This window comes from Benincasa hispida, chromosome 6 (genome assembly GCF_027475165.1).
Source record: "Benincasa hispida cultivar pf3 chromosome 6, pf3_genome.v1.1, whole genome shotgun sequence".
Lineage (NCBI taxonomy): Eukaryota > Viridiplantae > Streptophyta > Magnoliopsida > Cucurbitales > Cucurbitaceae > Benincasa > Benincasa hispida.
In genome coordinates this window covers 3,230,172-3,245,063 of record NC_143483.1, presented here as the reverse complement: position 1 = coordinate 3,245,063, position 14,892 = coordinate 3,230,172, and the positions used below count along the sequence as shown (strand labels likewise).

Here is a 14,892-nt window from a genome sequence, read left to right as displayed (position 1 = left end):
TCGCCACAACACAATATAAAAATTTCCATGGTATCAACATAAGCTTCCATAATTCCACCAACAACCCAACAGACATGGCAAAACATTTTAATCTGACATTTAAAAATGCAATTTTATACTTAACTCCATCTTGGGCTCGAGGGCTAACCAGTAGTAAGTAGTTCACCTCAACAACATCTACCATAAATAATTTCATCTTCCCTCTCTGCTTTAAGAGACCTCGACACAAACACCACTACCTGGACCACAATCCATTTGAATTTTAAGGCTATATCCCATACAAAATAAATATCCAAAATTGTTCAATTCAACTACCCAATATGTAGTGACCCTTAAAAACTCTCAATTGTTCAACCATAAACTCAACCTTATGCGTGACACTTAATTCCAAGGGTTAAAATCCAAATTTTAGTTGTATCATATACAATTAATAGAAACCCTAATTGAATTTGAAAATTTCAAATTCTAAACCCTAATTTTAAATCTCAACAAGATTACTCAATTTACTAATCCAAATTATGAGCTAGTAGGGGGGCCTTATAGACGTACAGATCATGAGGTCCAAAGATTTGCAATTCATTGGTTAAACTCTTTAAATTGAATTAATCGCTTTCGTTAACTACCAAGACATTCCACTATTGCTCGATAGTTGCACTCTCCTCACTGTAGATATATTTCTGTCCATTTTAACCATAATCGATATGTCAATCCTTCACAAGTTGTTCGTATTTACATCAAGGACAAAAAATATCGTTTTATCCCACTGGTCCTTCATTGAACAATTGATTTATAGTCCAACTTATAAACCATCACCCTTTCTTTCATGAGAGGGTGGGCCCTCGTTGTTCAAGACAAGGCATCAATGCTTAAGAGAACAACCTATTTGCTAACCTTAAATTGGGTAGAAGTGAATTCCATATTGCACAACTATGTCTCCAGCTATCTATCCGGTCTTATTCCCAAAATGGGATGATTATTGAGCAGTGTTGTTGAACTACTCTCACCTATGCAGATTAAAGGATAATCCTAAATAAACAAAAGTTCATAGTTAGCTCAGGATTAAGATCGAGTTACCTTAGGTCATTAAGTTTGAGATAGTCAGTTTTAACAATAAACAGTTGTTAGAGAAAAATGACTATTTCGAGGTCCAGTCTTATGCAAACTCATTGCACAGGATGCCCCCACTCTCATGTCTTCACAAGAATGATTTTCGAATCACATCATTTGTATCAATATACAAAATGGGTCGCATCCAATAGTATCACCAGGATGAGGTACCCAATCTCATCCATATACTTATAGACCATTTTGGCTACATACTAAAACTTGATCCCCTTTTATGTTGCCAGATAAAATTAAAGTATTCATGTTATAGCCATGGATTTTCATAAAAGAATGGAATATCAATAATAATTTATTGAATAAAATAGTCATTAATTTTTATTGATAAATAGAATACGTTAACAACATTTACGAACTGCGAGTTTAGAACATTCATGATGATGAAGCCTTCAGAAATTTCTTTTGTCGTTAAACAATATTCGCTTCACTTTCTATCAATTTCATCATTGATTGATAAGTATGTAGTTCATTTAATAAAGTAGTCAAATTGTAATTAATTTTATTCATTACGACATTAGTACGGAAGGTTAGGTAGCTCTTAGGAAGAGACTCTAATATCATGCTAACTTGACTAGTTTCGTTCATGGTAGCCCTGTGAGCTTCTGCAACATTAAAATGAACCATCATTTCTAGGACATGTTCCTTGACATTGGTTCCATCTTTCATGTGCGAATTATAAACATACTTCATAGCCTCATGTCCTATAGAAGATGATTATTGCCTGAACATTTCCTGTAACGACACCATAATTCCAAGGGTAGTGGGAATGGTTTCATGTTTCTTGTTGAGCACACCAGATATGCTTGCTAAGATATAGGCCCTTGCCTTTTCATTTGCCCTTACCCACCTATCATAAGCATCCCTAACGCTTCAGTTTGCAGTCAAACTGGGAATAAGAGGACATTCCTCTATTAACACGAACCTCATATCATCAACTACTAATATTATATTTAAATTTGACTTCCAGCTGGACCAACCTTCTCCATTAATTTTGTCAGAAGCAAGAAGTTGTATTATTGAGTTTGACATTGCTGGAAAAATTTAAACAAATTCTATTATCAAATGCATCTTAATCAAGTTTTAGCAAAAACTAATAAAGTACCCATATATATTTATTTATTTGCAATGATACTAAAGTGAGTTAGAATAAGTACTACCTGAGGCAGTCAAATACTCCTTCACCAAAGCAAGACATTGTTGACTAAATACTATCTCTAGAATAACTCATATTTTGACAGTCATTCAGCTACCGTTTTTGGTCAAGAATCTATTAACACTTAGTAATTCTGTAAGTGTGATTTGCCATTTTCATATCTTATAAAATGGTATGAACATGCCCCCGAATTGGAAGACAATGTGCAAGATGGAACTATAAGGCCCTATTCATTTTTTAAGCTTGGGTTGTTCCGAATCCTATGTTACAACCCTCTGAAGGGATCGCCGCTGTTAACGACTAGCTATTTCCGCCTGAAAATGACAACAGGCTCAACATAGGAATCTCCTGATTCAAACTAATGGAGGAGACCGTAGGATACATTGACACATTTCCTTCATCTACTTACTATGAACTACTTCCCTCCTTCACCTTGTTATTGACTTATGCGAACACTATTCAAATGGAGAACTCGAGGTAAAATCGACATGAAGTTGAGCATGGATCTCACGGTGTGAACTCTTGAGGACATGAGAGCTAAAAAATGACATATCGTATATATTGTTAATCTTCAACTAAAGTGTTCTAAATGTTTTGGTACTCTTTAACTTGGGTTTATTATGGCTAATTGTAAACAATCTAAGTCTATGTGTTTATTATCCAAGTATCACGTTTATATTTGGATTTTAATCTACGATGTCTAAGTGTTAAAACTATTTTTAAACCTCACACCGCTTACGCAAACTCATAAAAATTGGTTAACAATGCTCGTTATTTCGATCATAATCCCCAGGTAGGAGGTGTTACGTAAACTGTCAACTTAAATAACTCTAGCCTTACACAGGATTGTGAACTGATTGAATTTGTAACCAAATTTTATAAGATAACGGTCTACTTTAACTAATAAAACAAGTTGTTAACCTATGTGAGCATGTTGTTTATCTTTGTTCTGTATTTTAATGTCTAGTTCAATTTTATAACAACTTACAAAAATAGACATGCAATGCATCCATAACATACATCAAAGACATTCAACATGTAACAGAACCTTTATATTAAAACATTTGAAAACCTATACATGCATACTATATATTATAACATTATAACATTTTACCATATTATTGGTAAGAGTCAATCAAAGATAGATGTCTATAGCTAATAGATTGTACTATATTTACAATTTTTTTTTAAATATTGTTATACACTGGGTTATTATCTTTAAAAATGCTACTGATTCAATTATCCTAGAAAAAATACCATACAATAGTGATCAAGATATGCATGTGGATGGTCATTGTCTATATAAGTTTAAATACAAGACCTCTAGTTCTTTGATATAAGGTTAAATTACCACAAAATCCAAAAGCACATGATAGTTAGGGATATAGTAAATATACTCTTATATTATTAGTTTAAACTCAAAAAGTAACCAGTTTTTATTTGGCAGGTACCGACATGGCAACAAGAAGAATACTTTTTTGTGATTCCCTATCCTAACTTCATAGCATGCTTTGATGAAAAAAGATATGGATTCTCAATCACAGCCCATTGTCCTCCAGATTACATAAGTGAAGAAAATCCAAGGATTGGAATTGCTTTAGGTGCTGCATTTGAAGTCCAAAAACATGAAATTAGCAATAATAAATCAAAAATTTGTTGTGAGTTCATTGTGAAAATGGAAACAGATGAATGCCCTCTAAAATCACCCCTTATAATTGATGACAACAAAGTGGAATTGGAAAGCCCAATCGGACTAACAGTTTTTTACATTCCAATGAAAAGGATATCAAGGTGGTTAAACCAATGTTGCTGCATTGATGTTTCAATAATGACTGATAACCCATTTGTGAAGGTCAAATGGTGTGGTGCTTCAATATTGTATGAACAAAATGCAGGGGGTTTTATTGGGAAGATTATCAAAGCCTTGTTTGGATCTCCTGGAAAATACCATACATCCATTGTCAATCATCTTTTGAATCGTCGGAATCGTGTAAATGTTTCTACTTTGATGGATGATGGAGCTCGTTACAAGACTTCTTGGTTTAATGCATTTCAAAGGTAATTCAATTAAACCTCTTTCTATATATTTTTTTTACGTTCTTGTCAACTTGAATATAACTCAACTAATTAAGTTATATATATTATCGACGAAAAGTCAAAAGTTTAATCTCTTTTTTTTTTGTATGTTGTTGAATCAAAGAAAAAAGAAAGAAACTTTGCTATCTCCCCTCCCTAATACTTTAGGTTACTTCATTTTTCTCAAATAAGTCAAATTGGACACAACTCTCAATTCTTTTTTTTTTAATTATAATTTGGTTTTGTTGGCTTGTTTTTCTAAATAAGGAAATGTGACATTTACAAATATAACAATTAGACCTAAAGAATTAGTAAATATAGAACAATTATCTTTATATTAATATGAAACCTTTAAAATGAAACCAAAAACAAAATGATGAGAAATTAATTCTTGAAGTGAACAATATCGTATCATTGTTGAGATGGTTAGACGTTTTGTTGTCTTTTATCATATTTTACATTGAGTAAAGGATTATTATTACTCTTTCTTCTTTTCGACTAAAAATATATACATTATTAATGCATTGTTTTAGGACAATTGGGTCATTTCCAAGACTTCGACCTAGTAAACCACCACGTGAGGTTATGGAGGATTGTTCCACCATGAATGCAACTTTTGAGGGTGAAGAAATTGAAAGTGGCTACTCAATCACGTTAAAACGAAACCTCAAGGCAACACTTATAAGGACTTTCGAGGTTTTCTTTCTTTGCTATACCTTTTATATAGTGTGTTTTGTTTAATTTTTCTAGTATTAAATTTTAAAATTAAATCATTTAGAAAAAGATTGAAGTGTTTAATAATTACTATAATTTTTTTAAAGTCTTAAAACTAAGCTTTTGAAACGATTTTAAAGTTTATTCTAAATCGTTTTTATCAAAAGAGTTTAAATAAAAATGATTTTTTTTTTATGATTGTGATTATTATTAGATAAATATAGGGATGTATATTTGTAATTCAAATATAAGATTATAATATTTGGGATTCCCCTCTGGGTTTATCATTCTTTCAATCAAACTCTTTTTTTTTTTTTAATGAATGATTGTTTTGGTTTTATGATCTCTGATATTATCTTCGATTAACACGTCTTCCATCTCAAAGCATTGTGAAGAATAATCCATGTGTCTCATAAAGATTGCTAATTAGTTGAGGGGAAAAAACCTATAAATTATTACACATATGTTCATTAAATTAACTTGCCATATAACTTCATGTAGGAACTGAAGCTGTATGGTGAGTACTACATTTTTCCTCAAAAAGAAATCTCAAGATGTTGGTTCAATTTCCAAGTAAACGAGCCTAAAATCACAATCAAGATACCTCCAAATTTGCATAAAGATAAGAAGTGGATGGGGTTGGCCTTTTTTGTAGTATTTTCAGTTGATGAAAATTCACCAAAATCTCATTCCTTCTCTTACAAAGTGGACAATGATGAATATACAATGCGAAGAGAATCAATTCTTTACTTGAATGCAGAGTTGTTGCATGATTCTCATCAACTTTGGTTGTTTTTCGAGCCTCGAGCTGTTTATCCATATAGATTAAATCAATGGAGGCATCTTCGTTTTTCGGTCATATGTAATAACTCATATTTTAAGGTTGTTGTTTGTGGTGCACGTCTTGTTTATATAAGCAAGATCTTGAAGGATTTGTGGATACAATTGTAAATAATGTATTGAGTTCTCCAGTTGAATTGTATGAATTTTATGACCAAATTTATGTTGGAGGCATGTTAAAGAATGTACATTCTCATAAGTATGATCCAAAGCAAAAGGAAGAGGAAAGAAGACAAGATTTGCGAATACAAGAGTGGGTAGAGGAACAAAGTTCAAATGCTAATTCTCAAGCAGATTCATCATCAACTTCTAGTTCAAATATTGAAAGGAACCACATTTTGCAACTCAAGGAAAGCATTTCTTCTTTCGTTCAAAAGGATTCAAAGGTCCATGTCTCTCTCTCTCCCTTCAGTAACTCACTAGTTAGTTAATATTTTCTTATGCATCAGTTCATTGTTAGTTACCATTCTCTCTCTTATGCTTAATGCATTCGATCATTGGTCAATATCTTGATGAAATATAATTTAAGTTTTTTAATTTTCATTTTGTGTTATCGAACTTTAAACCGTATTTAATGGTTAATTAGTTCGACCTTCTAAACTTTCAATTTTGCATAAGATAAAATTGAAAGTTTAAGATCCTACATATATTCTATTTTTTGTGGTCCATAAACAACATTTTGGAAGTTTACAGATTATATTATCTACACTTTTTTAAAGCTTAAAGACATAGTAGCTAGACATAAATTTAAAAGTTTCGAATCCTATTTAAATATTTTTTTCACACTTTATATTTTTATTTCATACCTTTTCGAGAGTGGATGTTCAAATTCATGACCCTCTTAAGTCAGTTGTTGAACTATGCTCGTGTGAACATTACTATTTTCTCTCTTACTTTTATACATTCAATCATTAAGGTCCGGTTTGATAACATCTCATTTGGTTTTTTATTTTTGGATTTTGAAAATTAAGCCTATAAATACCTCTTCCACCACTATATAAATTCTTGTTTTGTTATCTATTTTTCCACCAATGTTTTAAAAAATAATTAAGTCTTGAAAAGTTAAAAAAAAAAAATAGAATTTAAAACTTTGTTTTTTATTTTGGAATTTGGGTTAGGAATTCAACTCTTAGCTTTTAGTAAAAAAAAAAAAAAAATGAAAAATATTGTAGGATCGAAATGGAGATAAAATAGGCTTCGTAAAAATCAACAAATGATGATGATGTTATTATGGTGCATAATTATATATTGTTGTTATATACATTATGTAATCAAATTAGTTATCTTTACCACAGGATCGATTTGAAGCCCCATTTGACTTCGTTATTCCAAGGAGAAACGTTCGGCCTCAGCTGATTAATCAACTATCTCCAAAGAGTTATACAAGCATCCAATTGCCTCCAAATTTGTATACTAATACTGATTGGATGGGATTTGCAGTTTGGACACTTTTCCAAATCAACAAACATCCAACAGCAATTCTCAACAATGTTGGCTCAGTTTCAAGGCATGAACTCATTTGTCAATTTGGAATTGAAAATGGACTAATTAACCCATTACACATTCATACTATCATTGAGGACACAGTGATTTGGCTACACGAACGCCAGTTTGTTTGGCTCTATTACAGCCCAAGAAAGAAATATGGTGAAATTTTTCGCCACAGGTCTCATGTTTGGGCTATTATTGAAGCTGATTCCCCAGACTTGATGGCAAAATGTTGTGGACTTCAATTAGTATACAAGAAAAATGTGCAAATAATTGACAAGATATTGATGGAAGTCATTCAATCATCATCCTCTTAAACAAACAACTGACAGCAACAAAATTAAGTACTAATACTTTAGTTTGTCAGTTGAAACTTCCATTCATGGATTGTATAACTTCATGAATGTAGATTATGTTTGTATTTCTAGGAGATTTGTTGATTGTCTCTATATTTTTCTAAAGCAGTTTCTGGTGGTCTTGCAGTTGTCACAAAAGAAATCTTAACATCTACCTCAGAAATGACTAATTCCTGCAGTATATTTTATTTTACTAATCTGGAATTTATCTGCGAGAATATTTTTATTTCTGAATCTAGAAATTCTCAGCAGATGTATATTGTTCAATCTTTTCCTTATTTATGGTGCAACCTTGTTTTGACAAAAAGGGAAATATTTTCTGAAATTTTTTTCCTTAATTGGACACGGTCTTTAAAAGGAGAATAATGACTCTCATTTAGGGCTACCACGTTTGTTCATCATAGGAGAGTGTTTTTCTTCTTGTTGGTTAATTTCTACAACATGGTGTTTTGATCTTTGCTCATGTTATTCCACTGCATAACTTCTTTGGTTGAATCATTCAATAACTTCTATCATAGGGGGAGCCTAAGGCATTGTTGAATAGAATGGATTTCTAATCTTAGGGGGAGCTTAAGACTTCATACTCGATAAGGATTTCTCCATCTTAGAGAGGACCTAAGATTCTTCAGTGAAGGGAGTCCACTGAGTTACAAGGAAGAGAATCAAGTGGATAGGAGGCTCATACATTGTTAGATGCTGAAGTGTTGAACACTAGTATTATCACACTTAGGGGGAGCTTAAATACAATTGAGAGGGAGTATCACATTTAGGGGAGGCTAGATGACTTATGAATTGAGCTCTACCTGAATCATTGTAGTAGTCGGTGTATTACAGATAAATACTACGTTGTTATTATTTAACTCTTTATATTAGTGGATTATCTTTCCTGGGCACACTACCCCGCCGATGTAGGTGGTTTATCATTGAACTGAGTTATCAACTCCTGTGTACCTTTATTTGGTTTCTTGTTGTTAGTATTTTGTTCTAACAGTGTTTGTTAGTGCTTTCGATTTAACATCCATATTTCGAATGACGAGCCATCCTATCGCTTTTTCAATTTGTATTAGACCGAGTCACCTTTATCTCAAATGCTTCGATCATAGACGGAAGGTGACTCCACCACTCGTCCCCTAGTCTAGATGGAATAAACTATTCATACTGAAAAGGTTGAATGACTATCTTTCTGAAGTCAATTGATAGTAAAACATGGAAGGTTGTAGTAATTAGCTGGTCTCATCAAACCACCAAAATTGATGATGGAAAGGAAGTCTTGAAACCAGAATTATAGTGGTCTAAAGCTAAAGATGAAGCATCATTAGGGAATTCTTGAGCATTGAATGTCATATTTAATACAGTTGATTACAATATATTCAGTCCGTCTAATACGTGTGTCTCTACTAAGGTGGCATCCGTAGCTCATGAAGGAACTTCAAAGTTAAAATGTCAAGGCTACAGTTGTTAATTTCGAACTTCGAGAATCTGAAAATGCATGATGATGAATCAATTGTTGAATTCAATGTACGATTGTTGGATATTGCAAATGAATAATCTACTCTAGGAAAGAATATTTTAGAAGAATGACTTATCTGGAAGGTGCTTAGGTCTCTACCTAAGAAATTTGATGTGAAAGTTACTGCCATCGGGGAGGCTTAAGACATAATATCCTTAAAATTATATGAACTATTTGGCTCCTTGTGGATCGAAAGTTTGAGAAGAATGAGGGAATTGCTTTATAGTCCTTAGTTGATGATGAGCATGATGATCCTGACAGTGAGTCGTAGGATTCCATTGTGAATCTATTTCATTGCTCTCAAGATAATTCCATCGTTTTCTCAAACGATTTAAAATGAAGCCTTGAAATTTTAATTCTAAAAATAATAAGTTAGGTGGCTCTCATCCTCTCAAGCAAGTCAAAATTCAAAGTAGTAGGAAAGAAGCTGACAAGTTAGGGGCTTTAAATTTTCAAAAAGAAAAATCCTTCAAAAGTAGAGATTGTGAAGGCTATGGACACTTTCAATAAGAATGTCCTAATTTATTGAAGAATAAAGGTAAAAGTTATGTTTTAACTCTATCTGATGACGAGTCTGAAGACAATAGTGACATAGAAGAGGATGTCAAAGCACTTGTTAGTAACATCTCATCTGACACCTCGTCTTGTGAAATTTCTGGGTATGATGTGTATGTAGAAAATGTTCACAACACTACTAAACATGGTTCTATCGATCCCTCATATCAAGCACTTTTTATTAAATTTCAAGATGATCTGAAAGTCCTCGATGTGCAAAACGATTAAGACTTTGATGACTAACAATCACAGACTAATGTCTACTACTGCAGATCTGAAGTGAGAACTTAATCAAGTTAGAGCTGAAAAAGTCTCTGTATGAAAAAATGTCAGAATGTTGAATATTGGTACTGAGCCTCTAAATAAAATATTTACAAAGGGAAAGACAGCTAGTGAAAAATTTAGGTAGGTTTTTCAAAAGGTGAAAATCAGCATAATAAACAATCTAAACTCAAAAGGGAAGCAAAAGATTGAGTTTTTAGAGCTTAGAATCCAGTATCTTATAGTTTTCTAGGTACATCCTCCAACTATCCAACAAGGGAAGTCAACCGAATTTATAGACCAATATGGATTTTTCACTATTGTGGAAGAGTGGGCCATAAAAGACCATTTTGCTATTAATTGCTGAGTACTCTTTAGAAAGTCTTCTTGCTTCTCTCGAAAACAGCTTTCAAAGAGAATCAAAAGTAAAACGGTTTTGGAGAGTGAAGAATATTCAGAATAGGTGCAATGTTGTACTGTCGTCCCTCATATCTTTTGCCAAGAAAGATTAATACTTTGATAGTCAAAGCTCTTAACATATAACTGGTGAAAAGAACTATTTGTCAGACCTCAAGCTCGGGAAAGGTCACATTTGGAGATGGTACCTCTTGAAAGATCATTGGGAAATGCAAACTTAATTACTAGGCTCTCCATCTTTAAATGATGTTATGTTAGTTGAAGGGGTCACTGTCAACCTTATTAGAATCAGTCAATTATGTGATCAAGGTCTAAACGTGAGTTTTACCAAAAACAAGTGTATTATCACAGACGATGTTAAGGCTCTTATTATGACAGGTATGCACACATTTAATAATTGTTACCTATGAAATGTTGACAATGCTTTGCTATCTCTCTCATCAAAATGAAGCTAGCCTATGGCATAAACGCCTAAGCCATGTGAGCATGAAGACTAATCAAAAGGCATTAGCCAAAAATGCTATATCTGGACTTCCATATTTTTCTTCTTCGACTAAAATTATTTGTGGTGATTGTCAATAAAAAAAACAAACTCATATTCTACATAAATAGATATCCTAAAAGAAATCGGACTCAAGATTTTCATGAGCAGTGGAAACAAGATTATTCTAAATCACAATCATGAATGAACAACACATTTACAGTCGAACAAAAACAAGCGGTTATACAATTAATATAGAAATTACAGCATGAATAACTAAAAATGCACGAAGGGAAAACTCTACGAATATTTGAAGATGCGTCTCCATGCTCCTTCGCACATGGCCACTCAAACAACAACAACCTCGAACGCTCGATCTACACGACCACAACATAGCACGAACACTTCACGCTCGTCCTCAACGATCGCTTCGGTCACGAACTCCGCACAACACGAACGGCCTCCACAGAACCTCGACGGTGTCGAGTTGAGTTTGACACCACCAAGAAGGCTACCTTGGTATTTTCGGTGTGAGAATCCAGAGGGTGGGCTCTGTTCGGACTTGAAATGAGGCTGATGAAGGAGGAAACAAGGATCGTGTACACGACTGGGCAAGTAGGAGATGGCGGAGACCTATCATATAGGTCGATGCCCAATCATATTACTAAAGCTATATGATCGTCTAGCAAAAACTGAATGATCATTTAGCTAATTGTTTAGCTTGGTGTCTGTCGCCTACAAACCCTACACGATCGTCTTCTTTGGGCAAGCGATCGTCTAGCAAAAATTATACGATTGTTTAGGAAATACTGCACGATTGTTTAGCTCGCCACTGCACGATCGTTTAGCTCGCCCAAGCTGTCGTTTAGTAAATCTGTATTTACTTGAAAACTCGGTGAGATCATTTTTTTTCCAAGAGATAAATCTCAAAAAAAAATTTCAACAGTTACTAAAAATTAGGAAAACCATTTTTCTTTTATCTCACGATTACCATGAAAATCCAATAACCACCCACTCAATTGGCTATTAAAGAAAAAGAATTAGTTATCCAACAATCAATATTATTATAAATATAAATGATAACCAACTTATCTTATTATATTTTTAACCTATAGTTTTAATATTTCATCTTATGAAACATATAAACCATAGTTCTTTTTCTAATCCATGGTACTTAATGTAAATCTCATTTACATCAATCCTCCACTAGATGTATCTCATACATCATATCGTTATATCATATATAACCAAAATACCTCTTGTCTATTTGAACATTTCAAATCAACACAAATAACTGATCCTCAACTGAATCCGTTGAGCTACCAAGGGGACCTTATGGACCTGTATCTCGAAGCTCCAATGGTATGTGAATAACTGACTAAAATCTTTAATCACGGGATCTACCATTCGTTAACTGCCAGGAACTCCACTAAAGACTGTCAGCTGAACTCTCCTTACCACATATATATTATGTGTCCGTCTTAACTAATCAACAGTGCAACAACCCTTCACAGATTGCTCGTAAGTACAGTTGGGCCAATAACCGTTATGCCCTTGTAGTTACATCTGTTTCCTTAAGTACCACTGATCCCTCTAATGAACATAAATCATAGTCCTACTATGACTGAGTCCTCTCTTCCAAAGAGAAGTTGTTGCCACTATGTTCAAGTCCTAGAATCAGCCTTTAAGAGAGCAATCTCTCTACTTATCCCTGCTTTGGGAAATGAATAAATTTCATCTTGTGGATTCAGTTCCCAACTCCCAGATCAGACAAGTCCCTAAAAAGGTAGGCATGTTGAGTTGGCAATCTGGCCACTCTCACTCATACTAATCAAAGGACAACCCTCAAAGGCAGGAGTTCTCAAAACACTCAGGATTGAGATCGTGTCACCTATGGTCGTTTAGGTGAGATGCAAATCTCTATTAACAACAATGTTATATACAAAGTCTAGTCATCTCGTGGTCGAGGTCTTATAAAACTCTTTATATAGAACCCCCCCTCCCCGCTCGCACGTTTCAACGTGAATGGTTAAGATCTACCATCTGCAATAGTTTACAACACTTGCAAATCTCTACAAAGCGAGCCGTATCCGTAATGTCACAAGGATTAGGTATCCCACCTTAATCCTTATACTACATACCTATTTAAGTTATGATCCACTTGTATATCACATATACATGCTTAAGTTCACATAAGATAACCAAGGAGCTTTGTATATTGGATATGAGTAAATGCTAGAATTAAATAACACTTATTTTATTCATTAAACAATGTGTATCTTTACAAAACAATGAAACTCTGGGAGAATCAGGACACCAATCCCAACATATCTCACACTGCTTAACATGTATCCTCGAACTTTTGCACCTAGACCTTATGAGCCCTATGCAATCAAAGTCTGGGAGGTAAATGGTGTGTTTTAGTTATTGTTGATGACCTTTCCAAATACACCTGGGTTGGGTTTCTTCATGAAAAATTAGATGCATTTCCTACTTTTCAATCTCTTTGTCTCCAATTATAACGTGAGAAAGATCGAAATGTGATACAAATTACGAGCAATCATGGTAGGGAGTTTGAAAACTCTCAATTTATTGGTTTTTGTAATACAGGTGGGATTCATCATGAATTTTTAGCTTCTATCTCTCCCCAGCAAAACGGAGTTACATGCCAAACATTTATTCATTTTTGGGCAGAAGCTCTAAACACAACATGTCATATATACAACAGAGTTGTTCTACAACTAGGTTCCTCGAGCATTATTTATGAAATATGTAGAGGGAAAAAACCAAATGTTAAATACTTTCATATCTTCGACAACGCGTGTTACATCCTGACTGATAGAGAAGCTAGGCGAAAATGGGATTCAAAGACAGATGAAGGCATATTTCTTGGATATTCATAAATAGTCGAGCATACCGTGTCTACAATAAACGAATTTATTGTGTCATGGAATTGAACAATGTTGTGATTGATGATGTTGTTGATCTATTAGTTTCTACCAATGAGGAAGAATAAGATACCAGTGTACTTCCATTTGTCAATACAGATGTCTTTGAGGTCTAATCTTACATCTCATCTGATATAATTTCTTAAATCTCTGTGGAAAGAAATCCCTGTGGAAGATAGCAAGTCAGCTTCTGAAGAGGCTGAAAGAAGTAACAAGCATCCATCTAATGGAATTCGTAAGAATCATCCCTTCGTGACATCGTTGGTAAGCTTGAAGAAGTGGTGACTACCAGAAAGAAAGATAAAGGTTGTTATCTAGAAATTATCAGTAATATTTGCTTCACCTCTCCTATTGAACCAAGAAATGTCAAAGAAGCTCTTGAGGATAAATGTTGAGTCAATGTTGTGCAAGAAGTGTTTGGCAATTTGTGAGAAATAATGTCTGGACTTTTATCCATTGGCCAGAGTCTGTTAAAGTGATTGGCATAAAATGGATATTCAAGAACAAATCTAAAGACAATGGCATTGACACTAAAAATAAAGCCAGATTAGTTGTTCAAGGGTATACCCAAACAAAAGTTGTGGATTTTAATTAAAGTTTTTCTCTAGTTGCAAGCCTAGAGTTTATCAAACTTCTTCTTTGAATATCTTGTCTTCTGAAATAAGAATTGTATCAAATTGTTGTAAAGAGTGCATTTTTGAACGGTGAATGACGAAGTGTATTTGAGCAGCCCGAAGGATTTTTGAATCCTTAACATCCTGATTATGTATACAGACTCAACAAGGCCTTTTATGGACTCAAATAGTGTTGGGTTTTATGTCCTAAAACTCGCAATTTGTAAAAAATTAAACATATTTTATTATCAATAAAGATGCTATTCAACATTTCTTCAATAAAGGTATTGGATCTATTAATTACATTCATAAAGTCTAAATTTAATAAACTAAGATCCATGGTTATTATTGAATACT

General features: G+C 33.6%; 1 protein-coding gene across 1 annotated transcript in view; it reads left to right on the top strand.

Moving 5' to 3' along the window:
* Nucleotides 1-8,016, top strand: part of LOC120079314 (TMV resistance protein N-like) — a 42,223-nt gene extending 34,207 nt beyond the window's left edge. The window contains 5 exon segments of the mRNA XM_039033466.2: nt 3,723-4,333; nt 4,885-5,047; nt 5,567-5,971; nt 5,974-6,291; nt 7,201-8,016. Of these exon segments, the coding sequence (XP_038889394.2) occupies nt 3,723-4,333; nt 4,885-5,047; nt 5,567-5,971; nt 5,974-6,291; nt 7,201-7,710 (2,007 nt within the window). The 3' untranslated portion in view covers nt 7,711-8,016.
* The last annotated feature ends 6,876 nt before the right edge of the window (nt 8,017-14,892 follow it).